The sequence below is a fragment of the Pipistrellus hanaki genome (assembly GCF_964339955.1).
Source record: "Pipistrellus hanaki genome assembly, chromosome: 1".
Classification (NCBI taxonomy): Eukaryota; Metazoa; Chordata; class Mammalia; order Chiroptera; family Vespertilionidae; genus Pipistrellus; species Pipistrellus hanaki.
Genome location: NC_140503.1, coordinates 80,557,136 through 80,569,201, shown reverse-complemented (window position 1 = coordinate 80,569,201; position 12,066 = coordinate 80,557,136). Strand labels below are relative to the sequence as shown.

General features: G+C 39.7%; 1 protein-coding gene across 8 annotated transcripts in view; it reads right to left on the bottom strand.

Moving 5' to 3' along the window:
- Positions 1-12,066, bottom strand: part of AKAP6 (A-kinase anchoring protein 6) — a 456,973-nt gene that overhangs the window by 288,269 nt on the left and 156,638 nt on the right. For all 8 annotated transcript variants that reach the window (XM_084874316.1, XM_084874310.1, XM_084874315.1 and 5 more), the window contains one exon: positions 211-462. In XM_084874316.1, the coding sequence (XP_084730442.1) occupies positions 211-462 (252 nt within the window). The remainder of the gene's footprint in view (positions 1-210; positions 463-12,066) is intronic.

Genomic DNA, 12,066 nt, shown 5'->3' with positions numbered 1-12,066 from the left:
AACTATCAGGTAGGAGTGAGTTAATTCTGACCTAAAGTTTCATTGACGTTAAAAGTAACCAAGCCTCTGTCACTATACCTAGGTTCAAAGCCCAGCTCAGGACCTACTTATCTACCTACAAAGAATTCCTGCCCCACAGCTCTGCGCTGAAAACATTCTCAAAAGGTCACGCTTGACAACGCATGATATGGCCTCAAAGAAAATACCCACCTCGGCTGTCTCTTCAGAGAAAGCTTGCAGGATGTCTGTCTGCCTGGTGTAGTTGCCATTGGCGTCCTGCAGGCCTTGCAGGATGCGCTCCCGCAGAACCAGCACCGAGACCCGGAGCTGGTGCCAGAGGAGCTGCACCGCGTGGATGTCCACAATCACGTTGACGGAGTAGGACAGCAGCTTCAGGGAGAACTCGGTCTCGAGGAGGGCATGGATTTGCTCAACATGATCAGAAATGTCTTCGCAAATGTCCTGCAGTCGGGGAAAGAAACAAAGCAAAGATAGGATGACTTATTTGCCAAAAGGTCACTTCTTCACCTGACACCAACCCTCAGGGCCAACAGGTCAGGTGAGCACATGTCAGAGAGTGGGCCTTTGTCAGCTGTGGGCCGTGTCCCTGGGCACCGGGCCTTTTGTGCACACAGGTAAGTTGATCTTCTCCTAACCCACAAAACGCCTGATTCTTTCAAATACCAAAATTCTTCCAGATGCCAAGCTGAGAGGTCACCTCACAAACCCACTCTCTGTTCTCTTTTATTTACAGTTTGTGATTCTGGCTAGTGAGCCAACAGCTATTCTTTTTGCTGGTGGCGAGCTCCATGAAATACACAGTGTTTCATCCAGACACCAAGCATGAAGAAAGGTGGGCTAGAATCTGTATTTCATAGGAATTACCACATTTTGTCCATGAACCCCAGGGTTTTTAATGTAAGAAACTATTGTCACATTCCCACAGAGAACGTTAATTCCTAAATTCATAATGGATAGCTAAGTTTCATCCCATACTTTGCAAGCAGAAAGAAAGCCAGAGAAACCCCAAGTATGAAGAAAGACAAAATAGTTTGTTCAGGAAGATCAAGACAATATAAATAGAAACATTATGAACTCAAGGTTTCAATCTCTCCCACACATACTATTAGGCATGCAGATTTGGTGTCTGATATAGCACCTGCCCTTACAAGTTCCCAAACTCCACTGTGCCACCAGAGGCAGCTACATGGGATGAGCAGCATCAATAGGGATATTTAGGTGAGCAATTTGGGACCATTAAACATTAAAATGATACAGACATCAGCTGAATCTGCTCAGTTACCCAGTTTTAGTGATGATCAGTGTTTGTTTGTTTTTAAATGAATAATTTTTGGTAAGGCTAACATTTTAAGATAGCATTTGAGTTCTGAGCCCTATCATGAGTGTCAAAACAGTCATTCTATGCTGGAAACATAGCCTGCTGATTCCATGTAATTCAATGAATTGTTTTTAAAGAAAAAACAAAATGTAATCTTATTAAACAATGTGTAAAAATAGGCCCCCCAAAAATCTACTGAAGAATGATAGAGAGTTGTTCTGAAATTTGAATATTAATTATTGTGCAACTCCAACAAATGATCCAATATTAGTTCTTGAAATCCAGAACCAGTTGATTGCAGTGGTACAAATTGATGATGATAATAACAACTTGAAACAGATGAAAAGTTTAAACTAAATGGACTTTGGAGTCCTAATTAAGTGAAGTTCTTACAAATGTGGCCCGTGAGCACAGGCAGTCCAAAAGAGCTTCAGGGCAAAAACTACATGACCCTATTAATCAGCATATGGGACCCAATCATACTCATATTAGCTATCTCTGCTGGCTTTCAGCATAAGAAAGCAGGCCTCTAACTGCTGTCATCAGATATTCCATACTGCCTAGGATCTCAGCTAATGCTTGCTTTGAGCATCTAATCCATTTATCCCTCACACCTCTTATTCCTGATACCTCAACCACCTCAAAGCACATGCCCTGCTTCCTGTGCCCTCTCAGGATGCTCAGTTCTGTGTAGTACCGTGTTGCCTTGGAAAACTTCCTTCCCCCCACTGCTGACCACTTCCAAATTCTCTTTGCTTCTCTGGCTAATAACCCCATTCCTTTGTAAAAACACTATTTTACTTCTTCACAGAAGAATTATGGGAATAATTGTATTATCTACTTCTTGGTCTTACCAAACCCTGACTCTGCCCAAGGATCTTGCTTCCCTGTTGTCATCCCAAGTGATGCTGCCTATTAGCCCAGGTCTCACCTGAGAGATGGAGGGATAGAGCTGATGGGGAAGGACGGCCTCAGAGCTTCTTTGCCACTTTCGGGTCATTGCTCTTTTGCCCTCATACTAGTTCCCTTCTTCTCTAGTAGGTGCCTACAGTCTACTAAAGCTTTAACTACTTAAAATTTCCCATAATTCAGGTGCCTCGTTAGCGCAGTAGGTAGTGCATCAGTCTCATAAAATTTCCCATAATTCTACATGGATTTCATTCATTGTCTTATATTTCTTCTTCTGAGAAAAAAAATGTTCTTCAGCAAGCTCATTCAGATGACTAAATCAAGAGATGTCTCAAAGACTAAGAAACCTATAATTACAAACTGAAGATAGTTTCTAAATGTTCTTCAAGCAATAACATTTTTACAGATACTCAAATTGTCTTTAGTTGATCCCATGATTATTAAGGATAGAAGGATAATTATTTCTGGTGGGGTTTTTTTGTGGTTTGTTTTTTTTTTTTGTTTTTTTTTTTTCCCAGCAAATGCCTTAAGTACCTGCTATGTACTAATCCATGTATGTGCTGGGGCACACAAAGGTTATAGTTCCAAAACCTGCTCCCTGGAGTTCTCTGGTTGGTAGGAGGTGGGGATGGAAATAAAATTTGCAGCCAGGAAGGTAAGTGTTCACAGAGGGCACACAGAGGAGAAGGGAATAATTGTGTACAGGGCAAAGAGGAAGGGGGAGAATACTCTTCTAAGGAAGTAATGTTAGGGTATTGAAGGAGATAACCAAGGGGATGAGAAGAGCATTCTCGGGAGTAGCCAGTATCAGAGAGGTCTCCATAACTATGGACTTAGGATTTGGTGCCAATTTCCTACACAAGGTATATTACCCAGAATCCATAAAAAAAAATTTTTTTTTACTTTATCAAAATTTAAATTTCTTGCTGTGTAAAATATATTTTTAAGAAAAGGAAAATATAATCTACAGTCCAGAAAAACCTATTTTCAAATCATATATCTACCAAATGATTTATATTTAGAATATACTAATATAAAGAACTCTCAAAACAACAATAAGAAAACAACCAGCCCAACTATAAGATAGGCAAAAGACATGAACAAAAATTTTAAGTGAATATAATGATGGCAAATAAGCACATAAAAAAGTTTGTCCTCATGAACCTTTAGAGAAATGCAAAGTAAAACCACAATGAGATTCTACTGTGGTCCAGTAGGTGTACACCCAGTGGAATGACCAGAAAAACAATTACCAGGGCCCAAGGAGTTCCAGAGCAGCTGGAACTTCCCTGCACTGCTGGTGGGAATGCAGAGTGTTGGTCACTGTGGAAAACAGTTTAGCAGTTTCTTATGAAGTTGGAGATGCACTGACAATATGACCCAGCAATTCCATGCCTGGGTGTATAACCAAAGGAATGAAAGCTTGGGTATACACAAAAATGAAAGGAAGGTCTACTCATAAACACCAAAACTGAAGTGAGAAAATGGATAAAAAAAAACTATGGAGCATCTATATACTGCCCAGTCTCAAAAGGTTACACAGTGTACAGTATATTTCCATTTATACACATTCTCAAAAGACAAACTGTGTTGATGAAGAATAGCTGGGTGGCTGCCAGGGGTAGAGGTGGGGAGAGCATGAATATAGGTTGTCAGCCTGAGGGAGTTTTTAAAGTGATGGCACTGTTCTGCATAGTGAGTGTGGAGATAGTTACACAAATCTACACATGAGGTAAATTTGTAGACATGTATACCAAAGAAGAAAGTTAACGTTTCTGCTTGATAACTTTTAAAATAACAACAGAAAAGAAAATAAATTTATAGTCTCTTATTAAATGCATATAAACATTGGTTTTGGGTCCCACGCTCCCTCCAGGTTGTTGGAAACTATAAGGAGCGCAGCTCTGAAGGTCACGGCACTACAGTCATCAGCCCGAATTGTATAGCTTCCATGGGATTTTCAGACAAATATAAAAGGAGACAAGGTTAAACTGGAGCCCATCTCAAACAATCTACCCTCAAAGTTGAGTAAGATTTTTCCCCCATAGATATTACTGTGATGTGGATAAGTTAGACTCTCCATTATGTTGTTTAATTCACATACTCCACAGTAGCCCCTGTAGCCTTCAGAATTACTCACGCCATAAATGCACGAAGACGTTCTGTTGCCAGCTGCCCACTTCACTCAAACTTCTAGGTCTATTGTGGTCTCAGAACTGCAGCTGCTGCTGCCCATCTGAGACGGGAATCTCCGGTGGCTCCTGAAGTCGCGGGACTTGACCTGAGACTGTTTACACATAAACTCCAGCCAGATGAGTCAGTATTTTTCTTTATAGTTGGATATTTATGTGGGAGCGGTGCCTTTTTGGGGAAAGATTGTTGTATATTTTGTAGTTGTGTCACTTCTTTCAGAAAGATAGGGCTGTTCAGATAACAGTTATCTCTTTAACCAGAATGTCCAGTTGTCCCTTGTCCGGGGGAGAAATGAGAGTGCCCTTCCTGTGATTGCTCTAACCGCTTACTGCACTGATGCTGACTGGGACCCCCTCAGCTGTTGTTCATTGTCCCTGGGGGGGGGGGGGGGGGGCGGGAATCTGGTTGCTGCCTCACCATGAGGCTGTCATGCCTACTTCCAGCAATTTATTTTTCAAAACATCTTGAAGATTTCCTCGTGAAATTTGGTGTCTATGGCTTGACATCCTGTAAAAGTGCCCCAAACTACCCGTCTCAAAGGCTCCTGTGCATTTGGAAGGAAACCTGCCCTTCCAGCAACTTCCTCACCAGGGCCTGAAGCAGCGCGTGGCATCCCAGTTTCATGAACTCCCACCAATGCAGCCCCGCCCACTTCTATCCGCCTCTTCCTTCCCGACATGCATCCCCGTATGAGAAAACATAGCAAATCTCCCCAACCCTGCAACCTGACTCCCCACAGGCACAAACAGTAACTGCTTGGCATTTCTTCATTCATCTACAACCATTTTCCCCCTATCTCTACCTGTAAAAATAGGTACACTGTCTCAAAACAGTCTTGCCTTAACATTTGTCTTACTGCAGGACACATTCAGATGGTATTCCTTAAAAAAAAAAAAAAAAAAAAAATCACACACAAAGCCAAGCCTACTTTTAAAAGATAGTTTTTCACTTGCTTCTTTTTTCACTTCCATCTTTTTTCCGTCAGAGTTTCAAAATTCTTGAACCCCTATCTCATCCAAAGCATTGAGAATGAAGAGTTTTCATGCTCTAAAGATAGTAAGCAAAAGAGAAGTAAATATAAGATGTATTTTGAGTACATATTTAAGTCTCACTGAAAAAAATGCCATGTCATCATGACTGCTCATTTTGTTTACTGGCAATTATAGAAATGAATAAAGAAAAGTGTCTTTGCCCATTCATATGCTCACCACGTGTGTGTGTGTGTGTGTGTATTCATTTATTCATTAAGAAAAAGCTGAGAGGAGAGTCTTCCTTAAAACATGTACTTTATATTTTAAAATACAGATCAAGGGAACACCAGTCACTTGTTAAAAACAAAACACCTAATAAATGAACCTTTTGAACTAAAACTTGCAACTTTATACAAAAACATCCTAGTGCAGACTATTGATGTCATCTTCTGTTGGTTATCAAAACTGTACTTTCTCCAAAAGACAGACTGATGGGTGTTCCTATGACAAAGTATTTATTTTCCCAAAAGTAGTCTGCTCCCCTTCTTTCCCTTCCTCTAACACAGCAATTTTCATCTCACGGCACACGTAAACTAAATACTAAAATTCGATGGCACACCAAAAAATATTTTTTGCAGACCTGACAAAAATTAGTTATAATTTTTATTCATTCATACCAGACAGCTAATGTTGTGTGGGCTGTTGTCTATTTTTTTTTTTTTTTCAATCTAAGGGAAAAGAGGCCAGTGCCCCTGAATAAATAGTCTGCTATTGCATGTTTTAAAAATTCTTGTGGCATGCCATTGAAAGTCGCTGTTCTAGCAAATACACTAATGGTCCTAGTTTCTTGTTTGTCACACTGAGAATGACATGATGAAGTGTGGTAGGAGGGAGACTGAGGCTTTTTAAGATCAACACATTACTTCTCTTCAAAGTTTCAAGATTTCTATGATTATATACAGTGTTTGTCCTTTTAAATTGCTAAAACTCTGAAAGTGTGAGAGCTGAAGTGACATTATTTATGTGGAAATGACTTTGCTGATACCGTTTAGCTAGTACCTGCCCACCTCCCTGACTAAACTTTAGCTTTCTGGAAGCGGGAAATCACGCCACACTGCTGGGACACCACCATGCGTGTGGGCAGTGCTCAAATGATGTTTTTGGAATTAGTCAATCAGATAAAATGTTGTATTTCACAAGTCAAAGAGAAATGCCTAAAACACATGTCCTAGTTTAGTTTTGTTGTATCGTAAATCAGCGAGATAGATATGAGACGCCTTAATGAGCCAATTAATTAGGAGTTATTCATTGTGTGTGGCCCAGAGGTAGGTGTTTCTTCCAAATCTCTGAGTGAAGACACAGAGGAAGTTTCCCGTACTTATACCTTCCTGGCTCTTTGTCTGCAGACTTTACAAAGAGCTCTGTGTGAGTTATTGCTATAGAGCAGCGTTTTTCAACCGCTGTTCCTCGGCACACTGGTGTGCCGTAGGTGCAGACAAGACAAGAATTTTATAATTTTTCACTATTTTGTTTACTTAATATTTCATAATAAAGTAATTATAAAATACTTTCTTTGTGTTTATTTGATTCCTATTCAAGAGAATTACTTTATATATAGTCAATATAGGCACAGAGTTAAATTTTTTAACATTTTGTAATGGTGGTGTGCCTCGTGATTTTTTTCATGAAACAAGTGTGCCTTTGCCCAAAAAAGGTTGAAAAACACTGGTATAGAGTTTATAATCTTGGATACATAAAGAACAAACATTTGGCATGAGAATATGGGAATTATCACCTATCAGTCCATTACGTTAGATGGCTAGCTAGTCAGACAGTTAAGTTTTTATCTTTTTCTATTATTTAAACTAAAATGGTTATTTTATAGAATAAGAGACTGTCTAAAAATGGCAGAGTTTACTGAACAAGGGACTATCTAAAAGTAGCAGAGAATTTCAAGCAGCAGTTTTTACATGATGGAGGTTAGCATGCTTCAGTTTCCTAAGTGTATCCTTGCTAATCAGCACTCAATCAGCAAAAGTCACTGAAATCATATCATCTGTTTTGCTTCGGGTTGGCGCCAAAGAGCACGTGGATTTGGGAGAGTGACGATGGTAGAGAGGAGGATGAAAACGCTGACTACAGACCTGGCAGGCCTCACCCGTCTGCTTTTACATTCGGAAAGAAAGGACCACATCCAACTTCTGTCTGGCCATGCCCAGCCACCTCCAAATCTGGATTGTTCTATCTTCCTTGATTTGAATCTGTTAGTATAAAATTGTCTTTTTAAAAGCTTCAGAGGACTCACTGACTGAGATATCACTTTAAATTCCTAACCCCAGGCTTTGCCGTGAGAGAGGAAGAACCCTGAGCAAAAAGACGAGAGAGAATCTGACAACTGCTCTTGCGCACTGGAGAAAATGTTTTTCTAACTGAGCTATTGCCGAGTCACATTCACGTTTCGTGTTCTACCTGACAACAAGGCAAAAGTTCGTTCACGAGTGAAAATCACACCTATGGCACCAACTCTCTGAAATTCCTCTGATCTGTTCTTCCCCTCAGATATCATCGTAAAACTGACTTCTTGTGGAGACAGGCAGGGGAGTCATGGTGGCTCTCGCCCCACAGGGTGCTTGCTGGTCATGCAGACTCCAGGGCTGCTCCTTCTGAAGAGAGACAGGAAGGGATTTGCATTTTCTGAAACCTGCACTCACCGCGATGCTGGTGTTCTAGACCCCACGCGTTAAAACACACTGAGCCGGAAACTGGCCACCTAGTCTGACTCCACGCAAGCCCGCTGCTACACAGCTGCAAGAGCAAAACCGCCCGGCAACCTGAAGGTAGTCCGCTGCTAACAGGACACAGGTGTCTTTGCAGGAGGACTTACATTCTTTGTGCCCAGAAGAGTTTTCCACAACTGTATTTACCCCCCCCCCCCCCCCGACAGTGTTGTGATCAACTCTAGGCAGCATCAGCTTTGAGAGTTTCTCTAATGGGCTTCCTTCTTTCCTGTGTTGTGGTTTTGTTTGTTTTTTTACACTTTTATTACAGAATGAAACAGAAACAAAATATCACACAGAAACCCAAAGCTTAGTAAATTATAAGGTAAGCAGCCTTGCAGCAGCTACCTATGTCAAAAAATAGAACATGGCCAGCCACCCCCGCAGGACCTCCATGTGTCCCTCCCCATCACAGACCCCCCCCCTTCCTCCGTCCCTCCAAAAGTGGCCACCTTCCAGATCTGCAGAGCAATCCCTTTCTTGTATCTCTATTGGTTCATCACCCAAGTAAGCATGCCTGGATACTATAATTTACTTTTGGTCAGTGTTTCACTTCATATGTCTTTTAAGTCTTTTTTAATCTATAGATTCCATCTATATTCCTTTCTTTTTAGTATAATTTATCCATTAAGGGTCCTGGGGCATTGGACCTGCACAGTTTCCCACAATTTGGATGTGCTGGTTGTAGCTGCATGAAGCATTCAGTGTGCTGGTTCCTCAGATCTCTTTACTTTCTACAAATTGGCAGCCAGATCCTGAGGCCTGGTTTGTCTCAGGTTCAATTTCTTTGGCAAAACTGTAAGTAGCATTGTGTTGTTATTTTTTTAATTTTTTACCTTATGTTTTTAAATATGTTTTTATTTATTGTAGAGAGAGGGAGAGGGAGAGAGAGATAGAAACACAGATGAAACTGCATCATCACGTGAGTGCTGAGTGTGCCAGGTGAAGCACTAGTTTTCTTTCCAATACAGCAACAAAGGGCATCGGGTGACTCCTATTACTTCTTAGCTTAGAGCTGTCCGATGATGAACATGATTTTTCTCTTTTACAGAAATGGAAAGTGATGATCTCTTCATTTACCATCTCATATGAAAAAGTTATACAATTTACATATTTGCTTTGTTTGTTCCCTTGTCTACCTGTCATTTCTGTGAAGTCTGTCTGCCTTAGGAAATGCCCGTCTGGCAAGCGCTGCATTTTTAGAGTTTGCTTCATAGAGTATTAATACATGCTGAGTTTAGTGATACTGAATTCACAAATCATGAAAATAGAAGTTTGAAGATTATCATGAGAAAGAATAACTGAATCACAAGATGCATCTAGATTAATCTGCACCAGGCTGAGTGTCAGAAAGTCTGAGTTCTTGGCCCTGGTGGGTACTGGTTATCATTCCCAATAGATCACCAAACTGCTTCCTCATCTACAAAGACGGTGCTGGATGAATGATATCTATTCTCAAGGGCTAAGATTTTTGGGGGTCCTTTCCTCTTTTATTTTGTATACCCTTCATATAATGCATACCCAGAGTTTCAGTTACCCGGAAGCTTTTGTGTGTCTCTGAAAATCCTTGTAATGTGACTGCTATTTCCTACCTGTAGTAGAACGAATACTACATTGGGAATCAGGAGACCTGAGACCAGTCCTGGGGATATTGAAGGTTATCTCTCTGACTCCTGCAAGTGACCTGCCACAAGATCTAAAATAACAGGCCAGATCCACACCAACAGACTGAGAAGGGAAGATCATTGAAAATGAGGCCAAGACCTCATCCTCCCAGCCCAGGATTAAATACCCTTTGGTGGTGCTTTCCTTAGTAACCATAGTAGAATCAACCCATTACACGTCCACCTCTTATTTCCCAGCTGCCAGCAAACACACACACACACACACACACACACACACATTCTCCTATGAGGCTCATTTTCATCTGCTCTCTCTTCATTTCAGTTATTTAAGATTTTATTTTCTAGCATATTATAAATACCTTTTAGCAATTTAGATTTATTTCTGGGAGAGGAAAATTTTCCAGTATCTCTCTTGAAATTTTTTGGAGCATTTCAAATTATAAATAATCTTAGGAGCTCATTTACAAATGTTTTCTCTTGTCCTATTCATAAATATGTATTATATTGGGGGGAAATTTTTAAAAAATGAAAGTTCTATTTTGGATTTCATTGCTGGCTCATTGTGTGACTTTGGAAAGGTCAACCTCTTTCTTAGATGCACTCTTCATATATTTAGATCACTGAGACCATGACACAGCTTCTAAGGATATGTTTCCATGTCTTCCTCCCCCACATAAATACCCACAGCAACTAGCTTGGTTGTTGATTTGTATTTAGACACCTATAACATGCTTGTGGGAAGCTTACATTATTGACACCAGCTTTTAGTCTCACATCTGAGCATCCAGAAGAGGAAATGGGACCTCAAAGGATCAAGTTCTGTGAAGAACTAATTCTAGAGGCTACGGTCAAGACACTGTAAATGAGATAATAACAAACCCAGATTCTGAAGCCAATGCTACCCTTTCATGTAAGGTAGATGGGGATGCATGTCAATTAACCTTCTAGAAAGCTCCTATTGCCTTCCAGTGACCCAATAATTTCATTCCTAAGAATATCTAATGAGGCAATAATGGATTTACTTATTGAAATACTATCACAGAGTTGTATATAATGGTGAAAGTTTTTAATAACTAAAAGACCAAAAGAGAGGAGATTAGTTTAAAAGATTTGGTAATCCATATAATGAAAATTACACAGATGCTAAAAATGATGTTGCAAAATATAATGAATGTCATTGGATATTCAAGAAATATTGTTAATTGAGAAAAAGTAAGTTAAAGAGTTATATTAAAAATTACAGCTATGTATACTCAGAAAGAACTAAAAAATATGTCAAAGTTGTTCATAATATTTTCTCTGGGTGGCAGATTATAAGTGACTTTTTTTAAATTTAAATCCTCACCCAAGGATATTTTTCCATTAATTTTTAGAGAGAGTGGAAGGGAGGAGGAGAGACAGAAAGAAGAGAAACATTGATCCACTGAGTCAAACCGGCCAGGGCACAAGTGATTTTTCATGTACAGTTTGCATTATTTTAAATTTTTTCCACTAGAAATTTCTTTGAAAAAAAATATAAAAGTTAAACAATAACAAAAAATAAACTTATTTCCCATGGTGAAACAAGAGTCAAGGAATGTAACTCAAACTATGCACAGTAATTAATATAAAGTACAATATCAAGATGATTGATTATCACTGTCAAAGCAACATGATCCTCAGACTCCCAGCATTCTTTCTGTGCAGAGAGAGACTGGTCCCTTCATTCACAGCCATACTATCATCATTCTCTTACGGCTCTGTCAGGTGGCCAGGTGCTATTAGCCAGGTACTAACAGATGAATAATGTATTATTAACAGCTGGGTATTAAGATGTTTAACTCTGCTTTGCTTTGATTTTTTAAGTTTATCACACTTGAAATAAAGACATAGGTAAGGGAAAGATATTAAACACCTGAAATGAATAGAAATGTAAATATCACTCATCTTCTCTCCTTTTTAATGTAATTGATTGATTTGTCCAAGATTATGACTGACTACATCATCAATATCCTTCTACATTTTCACACAAACCCAAAAGGGAGGGGTGTTTCTCAGGGAAGTTGCAATGTCTTGAAAAAATAAGACATTGTTTGTCTCCAGGAGAGACCTCTATACCCTAAGATTCAGAATCTTCCACTTTCAAACTGCTACGGCCTTTGTGTAATTGCCAGAGACGTGAAGACATCTAAAAAGAACTCAGCCCAGTCAGTATGCCTCAGTTGATTGAGTGTCATCCATATACCAGAAGGTTGCCTTCGATTCCCAGTCAA